Raw genomic sequence first — 17,441 nt, forward strand, 5'->3', positions numbered from 1 at the left:
GAGCTTAGAATAAGTCATTTGGTGAACAGACAGAGTTTTGTTTCTTCTGATGGAAATAGCATAAGTGAAGCACAGTTTAAAAAAGGGGGGGAAGAGAAAAAACAACCCACTATGGCCTTAAAACAGTGAAGTAAGGGGATGTCCTCCCTGTGCTTTTAATAAACTGAACTGCTGTGTACCTCTGTTTCTTTTTCCTAACAGAGGTGGGGAGTGGGTTTGTTTTATGGTAACACGTTCGTCACTCTAATGGTGGTGGTAGTTGGGGGATGAGTGTGCTTATCTTTTTGTGGCTGGAAATGAAAGATTTTTTCTTTAATTATCGGAGTATTTTTGATTCATTTGGTAGATCTATGGTGCATCTGTGTACAAGAAGAAGCAGCTGGGGTTTTACTGGCATTTTGAACATCAGGGAACTGGACTTAAATCACCTGAGATATGTATTTTCCTCTGTTCTAACTTTCTTAGACCTCTGTGGAGCCAAATAGGAAATAAACCATTAGTTAAATCTGTGGCCATCTGGTTTTTTTTGTTTGTTTGTTTGTTTTTTTGCTTGGTTGCAGACCCTGATTCTTGAGTAGGTTAGTGTAGATTTTGGGGGGGTTAATTTAATTCAGCTGATAACAGAAGAATTGTTATCTCACTGAGAGGCAAATGGTCTCTCGAGTTTGTTTACCAAAACCAAATAGGTTATGTGCAACTGCTCTTGGACTCGCAGGAGAGGTTTTAGCGGCAGTGAAGCATTGGAATCCAATGACTGTGGCTCTTTGGAGTCTTTTTTGCAGACTGAGCCCAGAATTTCAGAATATTTTTGTTTAGTTTTTTTGACAGACTTACTTTTCCTGACTTGATGATTGTGCAGTTCTTGGGAGGTTTTCCTATTTAAAAATAGTTTCCTTTTACTTTATCCATACAGAAGACCCGTTGTTTTAATTGATATTAAGAAAGTGTAGAGAAAAGTGTTTTTTGGAGGAAAAGGGAGAGAGATTTTCAAGATGGTGTCTTGAAATGAGATTTGAAGTCTGAGAGTCCATATTAAGTCTATATAAACTTATACACATAGAGGCTGCTATTAATTAGTTAAAGCTTTTTAACACTTTTGACAGTTTAGGAGTCTAATTTTCAGCTATATTTAAGTCTGTAGTTGTTGAAAAGAAAAGATTATAGGCCAAAGAGAAAGCAGAAGATAATTTTGGTATCCCACCTCTTGGATGCCAAGTCTGGGGTTAATTGCCTGTATCTTTCCTATATGGATGGGAATGTAGGCTTGAGAGTATTGCCATATGGAACCTGCACTGATAATACAACTAAGAAGAACTGTTCATGAGGAATACTTTTCTGAGGTGTTGTTCTAGAGAAGCATACCATGAATAACTTTATCATACCAGAAAGCAGTTAATGCACCTGACAGTGCATAGGGAGGGTCAGCTGAGTACCTCCATGAAAGAGGACCCTAGAATACAGGGAATGCATCTAAACTCTGTGCTTTTTTTTCTACTAGCCACCAAGGAGGCTGTGATCCAAGGCATGAGGACTCCTGAGTTGTTGGGGAGGGAGACAACAGGGTGAGAAAGAGGATGGCAGTGGAAGGATCATTGGGGCCCATAAGCTAGCCCATTTATCTATAAAACACAACTGGAACCTGTCCCAGGGAATGGAGGCGATTCAGCATGACCTGCCTCGTTGCTGAAAGACACTTTGCTGTCAGCGGGAAACAGCTGTGAATGGGAACATCAAAAGCTAAGTGTGCTGTGCCACAACCACCCAACCACAACGTGCATTACGCAGCAGCTGCCCTTTTTACCAATGCTTTATAGTAGAGGATAAGTAATATTTAATGCTTGGGTGCTCCTATTACATACTTCAGCAGTTTCTTTTCTACTTGACACTGCTTGAAACAACTCTTAATAAGTTAGGCTTATTGTGTGTAATGAGCTATATTATTATGGCTGCTTTTCAAACTCAGCTCTTCCACCTCAGGCCCCTCAGTTATATAACATGTATGAATATTTTTATACTAGGCATACAAACTCTTACAGTCTTAAATCTGTGTCATTGCTGTTATGGTGACTTAATTCTGGTTAAGTCACAGTAGAAAAAGTATTTCTTGGATTATTTTAGAGATTCCAGTTTTCCTTAGGCTTTTATTTATTTGATTTTCAAAATAGTTTTTCAAAATCTGGGTTCTTGACTGAAAGAAAAGCTGTTTGAATGCTGTATTGCAACAGAGATGCATGTGTTGTTTTTCTTTTTAAAAATAGATCTGTTGTCCTTCAATACCTCATAGCGTCATCTTTGTGTAGCTAACAGTTACAAAGCTTAAGGTTTTTTTCCACTAGAAATCCATGTACTGCTACAATAAAGTTGATGATGGTGAAATAAACTATCCTCTCTAGACTTATGCCTGTTGAAATCCATTGGGCGCATTTCCAGGTGATGTTGCTGTCATTTTTAACAATGTTACTATAACTTTCTTGATTCTCTCATTGTTTCTTGAGTCTCCTACAAACACCTCTGTCTGCATAGGTGTTTTTACAATACCAGACTACCGTCTCCATCTTCTGAGTTATTTTGTATTCAAATGCATACAGTGCTTTGTCTTTCAAGTAAAGCATGGAAATGGGGGGGGAGGTACAAAGGCTTTTTTAAAATTTCTTTTAATCTAGTCTTGTAAACTAGCTAAACATATATTTTTAGATTCCTCACTGCAGTTGAAACACCTGTTTAATTCATGCATGGAGTTATATCTCCCTCTTTTGGAAAATCTGGGCACGACTTGCTTTGAAATTAGGCTTTCGCTTATCTGTTACTTTGATTTTTGTAAAACCTGATAGATAAGAAATTCCTTTTGAAGAAATATCTAAGTATCCCTAATTAGCTCATGTGACAATGTATTTATATAAAAATAATCAGGACAGCAAATACACTCCTACTAAATGGCTTCTGAACCGCACACAACTTTGCTGTTAAACCTATAACCATTTTAGAAATGTTATTGTGTTTCCAATAGCTAACAAGTAATTTTTGAAAGATATTTGGCGTAAATGCATGTCTCTAGCAGATTTCTTTGCTAGAAAATTGCTTGGAAGAGAAAATAAATAAGAACTTTGTCTTGACTGACTTATTTTTACAGTAGCCTAGAGCTGATGAGGGGGAAAAAAAAAAAAAAGCTGGGGAAGGGGATACTTGGAGTAATATGACTAGAGTGGTGTGATTTTTTTTCTTGTTTTTATTTTCTTGTTTTTATTTTTTCCTCAATTTTATTTGACTTTCAATTTATGAAGAACAACCTACAAAAACTACATACTGTCTATTCTTTCTGTAACTTCTTTCCACAATTGATGCTCAACTAGCTTGTTAGCAAATGACTTCTGAATGATCCTTGCCTGAAGTATTTGATTTTTCTGGAACTTTAGGATTCTAGAGTATGATAAAGCTTTCCAGTGGGAGCTGGTCTCTAGAAGATCTTTTTTTTTTTTTTTTCTTGCCTCCTCCCCCACCGATTTAGACAGGTGTCCATTTGGGAAGGTGCTTCTGGTTAGGGGAGTATTTAAATTGTTGGTCAGTTATTGCTCTGCTGCTGGGTGGGCTGGCTTTTCCTCTCTGAGGATGGAGTGAGCTTGCAATCTTTTTGGGTGCTCTGCCACTTGCAGCTGAAGTGTTGAACAATTTCTGATTGCTTTTCCCACTTCCTGCCTACCTCAGGCTTGTAAGCTCATCATGTTGCAGTAGCAGGAATTGTCAGGCAGTAGTGAAGATGCTGTACTTGGTTGTACTTGCTTTCTATATCTGAGGCTAACAAAATAAGGTCCCTTCTTACACCTACAGCCTCTTACGCTGGATGGAGTTGCTTAATGAAAAATGAGGGACTGAAACATTTTTGGTGTATGCTGAAGACAAGAGAGAAAAGAAAAGGACAGTGAAAGTGGGTGTTTGAAACACACAGGTATTAAATTATACAAGAAAATAACTTAGCGTGAGCTATTTTTCTTCCTTCCCTAACCGCCTTTAAAAAAGTAAGGAAGGGAAGTATCTTGAATTTTAATTTTTAATAAACAGTGTTGTGGAAAAAACTGGTTGTCTTATTACAGTATCTAACTTAAACTTGACAGATAATCTTCATGGAAAGACCTAATCTTGACATGCTTCTAGTTTTTGGGTTGAACTTACTTTTAAATCAAGTCCATGTTGCCAAGTTGAGCTGGTGTTTACACCTGGGCTGTTATGGCCTCTGTATTCAGATGATTTTGTCTCGTAAATACATAAATATGAAGCTAATGAAATAGTGTAAGTTGAAAATATAGAAATAATAATGTATTTATACATAGGAAATAAATAATAAGTCATTGACATTTGTATATTAAAGCTAGTCCACTCAATCATGTTAACTGTTATTAATCTGATGGCCAGTTTAATTTCGTCACTGGATAAAAAGCTACGTATGCCAACAATCATTTCATATGTTTTCAAGCTATTAAAATAATGAAGAGCAGTTTATTGGTTTGGATATCTCCCAAGTACATTGCATCCTCCTTCCACCCCACCCATTCCTTCCTTCTCCTCAACTTTTATTATATGACAAACTGTTATATAACAAATGTCTTGAACTGCAAAATATCAGCCGTGGTTCTTTAATTTTTGCCAGAACTCTTGCAGATGTCAGTTTCCCAATTAAAATACCTGAAAACTAGGGAATCATCACCAAGACATTGGTTCCCCCCACCCTGGCCCATGCTTTTAACTGTGTATTGTCATCAGTGGAAGTGGAAGTAAGGGACTTAAGGGAACGTGTGTCACTTGAAAACAATGGTTATTTGTAGAAAAACTTACGATCTTTAGATGCAGGAACTGAAAGCTACAGTGGGTGGTGATGCAAAGAGAAGGAAAATTGAATAGGATATTGTGTATAAGAGTTTATTTGAATTATTCTCCCCCACTGTTCTGGAGAAGGTTTATGTATACGTTGGAAGATGAGGTAGGCAAAAAGCAGCAGGCATGAAAATGTAGATGAAGGTAGATGAATACTCAAAAAAAGACATTAGATAGTTATGAACATACATGAATGGAACAGAGTAGAAACTTGATCAATGACTCCAAGGGAGCTGAGGAACTTCTGGTAATGTGGGTGGAAGTGGGGGAGGGAGGGAAGTAAAACCAAAGGTATTCTCTTTTTAAAGCTTGCTATCTTTAAAATTAATGTCTTTCTAGAATATGATTGTGCCTTTATTCTTTAAGCAGGGAAGCATTTTAAGCGTATAGTTTTTTATTGCCCATTACCCCACAATTTCACCTGGGATAACAATAGCAAAACTATTTTGAACTTATTTTACAGGTAGGTTTGCATTTTTTCTAAACAGTTCTTACTTGTGACCAAATATTTAAAATGCTAGACTTGCAGAACTTTCAGCCCTTTCATTGTTATAGACAGATTAAGAAAAAAAGTATGGTTTAATGTTCATAAAAAGCCAGCATATTCCAGTGAGTCACAGTAGGTTGTAAGTTCCCTGATTGTTGGTGTCTAGTGCTATTTTAGATGCTCTGAGACATCTACAAGAGGCTGGCAGATGTACTGCAAGCTATATGGAAGACCCATGCAGTTTTGTAAAGGCAACAAAATGGGATTACTTGAGGGTCTTCCAAATGTTTAAAGTTTCTGAAGTTAAGACAACTGAATCTTGCTTGTCCTGCCTCAGAAGCACTGTTAAATTAAATGAAACCCGTTTCAGCTTCTGAATTACTCTAGTGTGCTATAACCTTTGCTGTATGGCACTAGTCTCCACTCAAAGGTTCTTTCTCAAAACGCAGTTTATTAGAGTTAGTGTTAAATGTTATCAAAACAGACCTGAAAACATACTATACTTAGTTTTATCATACAGTTACTCTAATAAATTTGCTAAACTCTAGTGGGCCAGACAAGGGACATATTGTCATTCTGGCACTAATGTTCTTGTGAGATTTAAGTCGTGATTTGTCTTCCAACAGCTCAACGTTACTAAAATTAGAATCTTCTTTCAAGTGCAACTTTGCACCCTCTTTTTTCCATACCTCTGAAATCTGCCATTTTTGACCACATTTTTTTTTGCTCTTATTACAGCCATACTTCTCAGTTCCTTCTGGTAACTTCTCTCAGATCTGAAAGTTCTTACTTCATAATTATTCACTCCTCAAACCTCAGCCTACCAGGACATTTTTTCACTATCTTGGGTACACAGATCCACTGCTTTAATTCCAGTGATCTCAGATTCTAAACTTCATGTGCTGTAGCTTTAAGGAAGCTGTGCTGGTTTTGATCTACTAAACCAGAGAAGTCTGGGGTTCGACTTCACTGGCTTGAATATCATCATGATCCCTTATCTGTGATAGCTGCCAGTTCTGATGACATATTTTACATCTGTCATGTATCTCTGCTTGTCCAGTTAGTATTTCAAAGGTTCTTCATTCCTCTTGTCTATACTACAGTACAGAGCTCATGATGTTGTTCAAAAAGGATGGCAGCACCAGGGGCATACTAAGGCTTATGCCATTAGTAATTATGGCGAGGTTGAACCAGGTGCAACCATAGCTATTTTCATTACTTAATGGGTTAAATTGAACAGTATGCATGAAGGGTTTCAGTATTTTTATAATAAACTTTTTTTCTTCTTTCATCTCTAGTACATCTCCAAGTTAAATTAGAGTTATGACTAATTAAATAATGTTTCTGTATCTAGGCTTTTATAGTAATATACAATGAAAATAACTGAGTACAAATTACCTAACATTTTTGCAAATAAAATATGTCCACTCTTCAGAAGCCTTTGTAGTATAAACTACACTAGATATTGGAGATGAGAATGCTGAGATAAATAGCTAGATATGATTTTTGGAATGCAGTGATTATTTCTGTTAGATAAATTGAGACAAATTAGTAAAATAAGCAATAGCATCATCAGAAGTGTGATACTAGAAAGTGTGTTTAGTTTTTATTAATTTAAGAGTAGCTTGCAAATTGTGTTAATGCTTTTGGCCGGAAAGGTCTTTCTGCAAATTGTATCAGTGCTATAAAGACCCTTATGGCCAGCTATGCTATCACAGTTGGCAGAAGGACTTTTTCATGCTACTGTGCAGGGTTTGCAATAATTACTTCTCAGCTCTTTCCTAGTACGTCGTTGGTCTTGGTTACTCTTTCTCATCTTGAATTGTCAGTGAAGCTGAACATGGTAGAGTTTTTAATAATATAAATTGAAAGACATAGGAATTCCATTTTATTGACTTCTGGTTGCTTTACCACCTCATGAATCTGCACTGCATACATATTTTTCATCGTATTTTCTCCTGTGGTTCAGATAAGGATACAGGCAATTCATCAAAATTATAAAAGACACTTGCTACAGGTGAAAAAGAAATTGTTTGGTAATTGTCTCCTTCCATGCAAATTGTTAGACAAAGTGAGGAATTAAGAGTAAAATACAGTCACTTTTTGTTGTTTTCTTGAAGAAAAAATACAACTTGGGATTTCTCCTTACTATAGCTCTCATTCTTAGAAAACCAACAAACAACCCCCCCCCCCCCCAAAAAAAAAAAAAGCAACCAACTTGTTAACAAATGAAGAATTAAAAATTTTAGGAGGAAAACTTCAATTGCTTGTACATTTGGGGATTCTAAATTCACAAACCTTCTATTTTACTGTTCTAATAGCAGCCAGAATATGTAGCAAAACTTGACTATCCTAGTAATTATTTCAATTTTGCTTTATTTACATAAAATGATAATGCTCTAAAAGAGCTTCTAGGTTTGTTCTGTTTAATCACACTCCCTGGCAAAGTGAAGTATGAACTTCTGGAGGGAATTGGAAAGAATGGTCCTTCTTTCATCTATCCTTATAAATAGAGGGCACCAATAAGGAAAGTAAAATAGTTGATAATACTTTTATTTTGTCATTAGAATAGTGAAGAAAACTTGCAGAGAAACTGCAAGGCGGCAGAAGAAAAACAGCAATTTTGTTCTTCAGCCTCTTCTTGGCCTGGAAGCTGTCCTGTGCTTGACTTAATCTGTGATTGTGGTGTATACTATATCAGTCATAATTCACTGAGCATAGAAGAGGGAATTAAGATTTTAAAATTAGCCTACTAGATTGTTTTCTGAGTAAACAAATCATGGTTCTCATCTTGGTAGCATTATACTGCATGTCCATTTAAATTTTAAGAATGTGGAGAGGAAATGGTAATGACAGGGGAAATGGGAACCTAGCAGTAATCCATTTGAGAAGCCTCTCTTTACCATTATTTTTATAAAGCTTACGTATATATCCTCACCTTTTAGCTCCTGCTATTAAACATCACTCCTATGTCTGATATACATGTTTGCTGTTCCTTTACAAATCTTCTCTATGATCAGGGTCATTCTTTCTTGTCATGACTTGCATTATGTATTTGTGTGTTCTTTAATTTAAACTTGTATGTGACATACTGTTTCATTTTCTGCTGTGGTTTATACAGCAGGTGTCTTCTATATGACTTTTTATATATGTTTATATGTGACTTTTATATGAATTATATGTGACTGCATGAATATATTAGTTATCTTATTTTCTAGGTGGTGATTCGCGCTCAAAATGGTGAACTCCTCTATCGTATTTCACCTTGGGCAAGATACGTAGTCCGTGATGAAGACAAAGTGAATTATGATTGGGTACACTGGAATCCACCCCAGTCATATATAGTAAGGCTTAAGTATTATTTTCAAAAGGTGTATAAAGATGTGTATGCTGTATCACTTCCTGCTATTTGGAATGAAATGTCACTGTTCGGAAAAAATAAAAGTATCCCACAAAAAAGGGGAATCCAGTAATTAGAATAGTCACCGAGAAATGAAGAATGCGTGTTCAAGGCTTTGACAGAAAGAAGTGATATTAACCATAGGTATTTTGGAGTTATTTTTTCAACCTCATGTGATGGTGTATAAAGAGAATAGTTATTAAAGTGGTATCTTAACTTCTCACATCTTAGGTCAGTTCAATAACTGTTCTAAAGTTTTTGGTGACACTGGCTGGTTGGCCCTTCGTGATCCACAGGAGGGAACTGTTTGTCAGAGTTGGATTTAAAAATGAGTTAGTTACAAGTACAAAGTTCAGTACTTCAGTAGTAAGTCAGTGCCATATGAAATCAGAAAGTCCTCAGAAAGAAGCTGCTCAGGCTCCAGTTTAATCCTAGTTTCTTCATATCAGGAAAATCTTTTTATGGATTTTAAAGCCCTCTTACCTCTCATGCGCTGCTATAAGGGAAGCAGTCCTTACATTATATATAGAACAGCCTCAGGAAAAAAAATCAGAGTTCAGAATGGCTATGTGATATTATGGTGTATTCATGCACTTTATAGATTTCTAGTGGAAACACCAAAATGCAGAGCAGTCTGTACTAGAGGTCCTGCAGCCACTGGTTTGAGTTAAGGTTTTAGCACCTGCCTCATAATTATGAAGTAGCTGCTTGACAGCAGAAGGGTAACTCATGCAGAAAATCTCTTTAAATAAAAATAAATAAATAAAAGGTTACATAATCTACAATAATGTGTTACTTAGGCGTTTAGGGCATATGAATTCAGTTTCTGTGTTGCTCTGTGGTGCCTAGATGCTCTATAGGAAGAGGAGTTGAGGGACAGCTGGAAATGCAGTGGCCTTTATGACCTGGAGGGAAAAGGAAACAAGAACACTTAGGGAGCAGACATGGTCTTACCCAGCCTTGTGCTATGAAAAGCATCTAATCTGTTTGGGAATGGCAGGTGCACAGTGGAAGTAAAATACAGGTAACAAACCTTAACCAGAACATCTTGTTCTTCACCCTGTTCCTTTTGCTTTTAGTTTCTGATACTAGTTGGAGTCTTCAGATCAATGTGTTTATTTTTACTGGTTTTGTTCTAACTTTCCGAAACCTCGCTTAAACTAGCAATTGGAAAATAAAATTTTGTAATTTCTTCTTTTTTGACTGGGGAGGGCTTGAAAAGACCTTGGGGAAAATGGCAGTTTTTGCTAGTTTCTTGAGACAAGACTTTTGTTTAATAAATAAAGAAAATTCAGATTAAGGTGTAAACTCTCTTATTTTAGAGAAAGAGATTTTGTAATTAAGTTTAGCTGTCTCTGTAGTCTTAAAAATATTTTCACTAATTTTTAAATGCAGCATACTGTATTTTACTTGTCTGTAGACATAGTTTTTTTTTTTTTTTTTTTTAATCCTACACAAGCAGAAGATAGATTACTGTGCACTGCAGAACTGTGTTCTTTAGGACTAAAATATAAATTTTTATAGTTTGTTGGAACAGGCAGAGGTGACTTGAAATACCTGTAAAAAGCAGACATGCTTTAAAAAACAAACCTCAAAACTGCCCTTCTAACTTTTTTTTCCTCAAACTTTGCAGTAGTTCAAAAGCACTTCACACTACACTGCTATAAATTTACACGTGTCAGTGTACTTAACTCCACAAAAGAATGTCAAATCAAGAGTGTCCAGTTTCTTGTTCAGGAAGAACATTAATATAAAATGCATCTTTGCTGTAACAGTATTCAATGGGTAGTTACTTTACAATGTTTGTGGTCTTTGGGGCGGCGGGAAGGCGGTGAGAAATGCATGGTTTTGTTTTTCCTCTAATTTGTGTGAGCTGTGTGATTGTGACAACACTTCTAATCTGTTGTATTCTAATAACCGTTTCTCTTATAGCGCAGGCATCCTTCCCCCAAGAGACTGAAAAGCCTAAGAATCTATGAATCTCATGTGGGGATTGCTTCCCCAGAAGGGAAAATAGCTTCTTATAAAAACTTCACATACAATGTACTACCTAGAATAAAGGATCTTGGTAAGTAATAACACAGATCGTTGCAGAGATAGAATTTTAATGTGTCTGTGCTCTTATTAGAAAAGATAATTATCAAGTGTCTGTAGCTTTTTTTGTGTGCATCTGTGTTTTCAGATTAAGTGTACTGTAGAAATGCTTTTTTTTTTTTTTTAGGGCACCAAAAGTTATAAAACAGTGAAATATATGAAAGAGAAAGATGGACCGAAATAGAATATATGAATCAAATTTCATTCTACAGATATTTTTCTTTAAGTAAAATGTTATTCCAAAGGCCTAGATAAATATTGCAGGGCAATTTGCTTTCAGCATGGTTTGCTTTTCCACTTGAAAAAGGACCTGTTTTTGTGTGATAGTCATTGGAAAATGTGTTCTTAATTGCTTCCACAAATGTACATCTGGCTGTTAAGAAAAGACAAATATCTAGATAGAAAAGACTGTCCTTTCTGTTTACTGGCTGTGCTAAATTTTTATCCCTTAACAATTGCTGTAAATATCAGAATATGAGAAACTTTAAGCATGAACAATTCTGTTTTTGAAAAGAACTTCTAGTATGTTGAAGGGTCTATATGAAACAGCTGGCATGATTATCTGAAGGAGCATAGCAAACCGTTCACCTCAGTTTCTATTTAATGACTTTTTTTTTCTGTAGTGTCATTGCACTTGTTTCTGTGACATGATAGTAGAACTTGCTAGCTCTTACTGCCTTGTGATAAAGTATATTTTGTTGCTCTTAAATGTAAAATAATTGTGACATCTGTAGTTGATATCTCTGTGGATGCTGTGCTTATCTGTTGTTTGGCTTCACTTGCCAGAGTGCCTGAAGAAGCCACATGTCTTTCTTAAGCCAACTTGTTGAGTCAGTGTTTCACAAAACATGGCTTTTGCCATTCAGTAAAGCTGAGCTGGCAGGCAGAATGAATGGGTTTGTACACTTGGAAGCCCTCAACAACAAAAAAAGGGGATATCACATTATGTAGCTGTGTCTCTTCCTACTGGAAGAGAATTTCCTTCTTTCCAGGAGGCTATGTTTAACAGAATTAGGAAAGCTTTCTGCTTTACTTACAGATTTTTCTTTAGGGAAGAAAAATGCCATTAAAGTGGTGATATGCCACAAAATAAAAGCAATATTAAGTTAGATTAGATATACAGAACATGGTAGATAACGTTGTTAATTAAACTCTGGGAGTTGCAGTTTTTTATTTAATGTAATTTCTGAAGGGCTGCTTGATTCTTTTAGTTTTGAAATGTCTTAAGATGAAAACAAGCCTAAAGACATCAGTATTTAAGAATGCTAAGATATTAATAGTTTGTAGAAATATGTACATGACAAATAGCAAGATAAACAGCTAGCAAATAGAATGACATTAATTTGATGCTATTTATACTGTTTATTTACAAAAATGCTGTAAATAAGAGTAAGTTCAGTGAGCCTGAATTATGAAACAACAATGAATTTGACAAATTGTTGAGTTCATGCCAATTGCCTTCAACTAATAACACTTCTGTGGCTGCACAATTAAAAAGGAACAGTATATTGTTTACACTGAAGAATAATGTGAAAGTTTAGGTTAAACTGATAAAGAGAAGTGGTATGTGTGGAGAGTCTCAACAAGCTGTAGATTAAACCTGAAGGTTACCTCTTGCTGATAGTCCTTATTTGCTAGTTAGCTGGGGCATGTAATCACTGGCATTAAAGATAGCTTAGTTGAGATGTGTGGTTAAGTACTGTGGTTTCATCATTAGTGGTTTTATCATTAGTATGTTGTTTTCTTCATTAGTGGTTTCATCATTAGTATATTGTTTTCTCTTTAGATTTCCCTTGCTTAATATCACACCAAAATATTTTGGGTCATACAAGAGACCCCACCCCACCCCACCCCCCCCCCCCAAAAAAAAAAAAGAGAGAGAGAAGGAAAAAAGAAAAAGAAAAAAAACCTATCCTCCTATGCTGCCTTGGTTCTTCAGTAAACTGAGAACAAAAACAATTAAACTCCATAAAGCATATGTTATAATACATGTAATCAGTCTCTCTTTTTTGTTTTGCTTTGTTTTTTTGTTAGGTTTTTTTTTTCCTTTCATGATCAACACTGCAAATATCAAAAGTGAAGCTGAAGTTCAGGACATGCAGATTGGCATAGTTAATATTCTGAAATCAAATTAAGATTATATTTGCATATCATTTATTGCTTGTTAAAATGGAGGGATTCAATTCAATGCATCTAGTTATATGTAGATCACTTGACAAATTGACCTTTCCATTTTTAATGGAAGGTCATAGAAGTTTAAGCTATTAAGTAGAACTACTTTTTGAGAGAGACTAAATCTTTAGTTAACTGTTGATTATTAGTTACACATTAGAGTTAGAATCAGTTAAAATAAGTGGACACCATAGACTGGAATTGATGTTATAGGAGTCAAATCCTCTTTTAACTATCCTTAAGGCAGAGGGTGTGTGTGTGTGCATTTTTATTTTATTTTTCATTTTTAAATAGGCTATAACTGTGTTCAGCTGATGGCTATTATGGAACATGCATACTATGCCAGTTTTGGTTATCAGGTCACAAGCTTCTTTGCAGCATCCAGGTAGGTTTAGATACTCTTACTACTTTCGTGTTCTTTTGCCTTACCCACCATCCACTGTGATGTTTAAACTTAGTGTTTAATGGAAAGAGAAAGTACTGGCTCAGGTAGTATTGTAACTTCCTCTTAGTAAATCTGAAGTCATTTTGGCATAGTTATCAGCTGTTCTGCAAAAAATGTTTAATACATGGTACAAACAAAAGTTTACAAGTAACATCAGTTGTCATAGTATATGCCATCTTGTCCAGCTTCAGCTTTCTTCATGCACAGGTTTTGGTGTTTTGGAATTCATAACAGTAACACAGCTTTTATGGTACTTGTCCATAATAAACTTGTTTGAAATAAAATCATGATTTTTATGTATGTTCTGTGGGAATTAAGTTTTTTCACCATGTGTACTGCAGCTTGCCCTTAGGTTTGAGGCCTAGGGTGAAAATAGATGGAAAATGGATTAAGATAATTGTTGAGAAAATTATGTTAAACCTAAATGTTGTGATTTTTCATCTTGTTGAAGCTCAAGTGACAAACTGGGTAAATTTAGATAGACAGGAAGTTTGGTTAGCTTAATTACTTGAAGGAAATGTGTGTTGCAGACTGGAAACAATTTTTTGTTTAAAAAGAAGTTTGAAAATAATGTAGTACCTAAAACAAATGAATAAGCAGGACAGCAGCAGATAGTGTGTCTTGGGGACTTTCATGAATATACATTGATGTTTGTAGCAGTTACGGATTATTTTGTTCCAATAATATAAAAATACTCCTGTCTCATACAAACTGAGGAAGTATAGAACATTAAACTGAAGGTTTAAGTTGTATTAGTTATGTTTTATATTGCATTAGATGTTTTAGCTTCCCCCAGCTGACTAGAAAGGAAGAGTAAAATTTTGGTGGAACTATTTCTGAAATAAAGTGCATGCATGCATGACTATTTTAAAATTAAAAAAAAAAAGTTTTTTAATTGTCCTCTTGTAATAAGTAGCTACTACTTCAGAGGCTAAAAAGAAAAGAACTTGTATACAATGTACAATTACAATGATACAATTAATGTATTAATTTATAATTAACTGAGAATGCGATGTTAAGTACTGTGAGCTTAAGTTCAGGTTGTGCCACTCACAATACAATGCATTTTCATGCTGATAGCCGTTACGGAACTCCAGATGATCTGAAGGAAATGATTGATGTGGCTCACTCAATGGGCATCACTGTTCTACTGGATGTTGTGCACAGTCATGCATCAAAAAACTCTGAAGATGGTCTCAACAAATTTGATGGTACAGATTCATGTTTCTTCCATTCTGGTCCAAAAGGAACTCATCAGCTCTGGGACAGCAGACTATTTGACTACGCAAAGTAAGTACCAAATGTGTTTTGAAGTGTTTAGTGATAATTACTTCTTACCAGTTCTATTAAAACAGCAACTATTCCAGTTTGGCAAATAGTGTAGTATATGCAGAGTTAAATTCACTATCTTTATAAATACTACTATGTATTTAGTCTTGTATTTTAAGTATTTTTCTTATTCCTCTTGTAATCTATGGCTACACATATATACATATGCATGCACATTTATGCTTTTTATATATATGTATGTGTGTGTGCGTTTGTAAAACAAATGAGAATAAGAAATGCCAAGGAGAATTTCTTTGTCAAACTGTCAGATTGTTGAAATGGTTTCTGGTGTACGGTGTTGGCCCAGGCCAACTGACTTTGTTCCAAATAGCTTCTAGATGTGGATCAGCAGTTAACGCACAGCAGAGGCCGCTTTTAGCAGATAGACATCCTGTTACAGAGACTAAGGAACTTTAGTAGTATGTATGGAGACTGTTCTGAGCTGTGTGCCTAGGGACCCGTTCTGGGCACAGGTGATTGGGTGGTAAAGATATGGTGTGTGTCAAACAATGTTAATGCTAGATGGTCATTAATATTGTTTAGTCTCTGTTCTTTGATGTGCTGTGGGCGGTGAGATTTATTTCATGTACTGAATATTTCACTGGTTTAGTTGGGAAGAAATGAGCTTTATGCTTTCTCTCTTCAAATGGTGAATAATTCTGTCTCCCTTGTGTTAAGGGTATACAAATCTGGCAGACTTCTCAAGATGAGGGGGTTTCTCCTTCCCAGTCTGTTAGATGAGAGGTGCTGCGGTTTCCATCGTGGCTGAGCATATCTTTGAAAGATGCAAATGCACATGTAGATGATACAAACATGGCAGCTACGCAGATTAACACAGAGAGAGAAAAATATGCACATAATGCCCACATAAACACAGAGTGCACTTGCATAACGTTAACAGTCCAGATGGCCAAATCCTGTTTCTCTTCTCCAGCTAATCAGTCTTGAATTTCGCTGGTGGAACCACATGCAAATCTTCACTCTGGAGTCACAAATGTACTCGCATGTGCAGGTGCCTCGAATCCTACCAGACCTTGAGTCCATGCCCAGCCCTGGTCCTGTCTTACCCAGTTCCCAGCTCTAACCTTGGGTTTTGCCAGGGCATGGTCTTCTCCTTTTCACTGGCTAGTCCAGCTTCAAATTACCTAATAGATCTCGCACATGCATGCCAAAGAAAGCAAGCTTTAACAGAAAATTAATAGGAGTAAAGCTTAGTAAGATGATAAGACAGACTGTGGTGATTAGGTGCAGTGTTGGGTCAGAAAAACATACCGACAGCCAACTTACATGTGGTTCTCTTTTCCATTTCCCATGCTTGTTCCTCCCTGAACCACCTTTCCCTGCCTTTGACTGTTCCCATAAACATCCCATAATGTTTCACACAACCCCATGACCTCCTTAAAGCATTTCTCTTACGAATTTTACACGTTCCTACGCATGCCCTTATTCCATTATGTTTGCCTTTTTCCCCTTGAAACCCTTGGTAATCTTGTTTTTCCTTCTTATCCGTTAAAAAGTTCTGGTTTCACCTCTTCGAGGTTACGCTTGAATGGTCCCTTCAGTGGTTCGTCAGTGTGTGACTTAAGAGTTCTGGTCTCTTTAATCTGTTACTTGTTAAAGTTTGTGTGCCTGTGAGCTCAATTTACTGTTTTTCCTGTTTCTCTCCATCTTTCATGTTAATTTACCATTAACCAGATAGGCTTATGTTGTGGATATCTTTACGCCTTGGATCAGAATGCTGTAGCGTTCGGCTAGCTGCTGAAATAGATTTTTCTTCTTGTACTCATCGGCTATATTCTTGAGCCTGTCAGTTTCATAGCTTACAGGGATTGTAACTATTTAAGAAGGTCACTCTTGCAAAAGTAATGTTACATAGCATAGGTCAACTATTTAATGGAGACTCTTGCACAGTAACTCACAATTTCAATTAAACTTTGAGTGACCAGTGTAATAAGTGACTTGTGCACTTATGTTACCTAATAGGATGAGCTGCTCTTAATTTACTTATTATTTGGGACAACTTTGATTTCAGATACCCTTTTTGTATTGTGATTTAATTATTATAACAAATGTATTTTAATTATGTCAGAGCATAGCCGTTTCCTGTTTGGGTTGCTTCCTACTAATCTTTGAATCAATATTCAAATAAATTCTATTTCAGACAATCTTCAAGTTTTGTTGTACAATAACAATACACTGATATTTCACATTTTATTACATTTTATACTTGTCTGTAATCAAGCGAATGTGTGATACCAGCTCCTCTAGTGAGGAAATAAATTGAATGCAGTTATGATCCTTTCTGTATACCAAGCAGAAGGAGGTTGCTCTGACTGGGGAAGAAACTGGCTATGGCTTTGAGTGTTTTGGAAGGATTTGTAAAATGAAAGAAACAGCAAGTTGCTTTCTAGATAGCACTTGGCAATGTTAAGCATTTTCTGAGAACTGAAGAACTTCTTCCACAGGTCTGTTAGGTCAGTGCTATGTGCCCATATTTGTTGCGGAGATACACTGCTGCATAGCTTTTTTTATTATTATTATTAAATGATTAAGAATAGACATTAGACTGAGTGGCAAAAATGGCAATGGAAAAGGGGTATGAGGAGGAGAAAAATTATTAGACAATTGCTAAGACTAGAGAAATTGAA

General features: G+C 36.0%; 1 protein-coding gene across 4 annotated transcripts in view; it reads left to right on the forward strand.

The window, feature by feature from the left end:
* Window positions 1-17,441, forward strand: part of GBE1 (1,4-alpha-glucan branching enzyme 1) — a 160,445-nt gene that overhangs the window by 55,211 nt on the left and 87,793 nt on the right. For all 4 annotated transcript variants that reach the window (XM_064523189.1, XM_064523195.1, XM_064523202.1 and 1 more), the window contains 4 exons: window positions 8,572-8,697; window positions 10,686-10,821; window positions 13,314-13,404; window positions 14,545-14,754. In XM_064523189.1, coding sequence (XP_064379259.1) covers window positions 8,572-8,697; window positions 10,686-10,821; window positions 13,314-13,404; window positions 14,545-14,754 — 563 coding nt within the window. The remainder of the gene's footprint in view (window positions 1-8,571; window positions 8,698-10,685; window positions 10,822-13,313; window positions 13,405-14,544; window positions 14,755-17,441) is intronic.

Source organism: Dromaius novaehollandiae, chromosome 1, assembly GCF_036370855.1.
Source record: "Dromaius novaehollandiae isolate bDroNov1 chromosome 1, bDroNov1.hap1, whole genome shotgun sequence".
NCBI classification, from domain to species: domain Eukaryota; kingdom Metazoa; phylum Chordata; class Aves; order Casuariiformes; family Dromaiidae; genus Dromaius; species Dromaius novaehollandiae.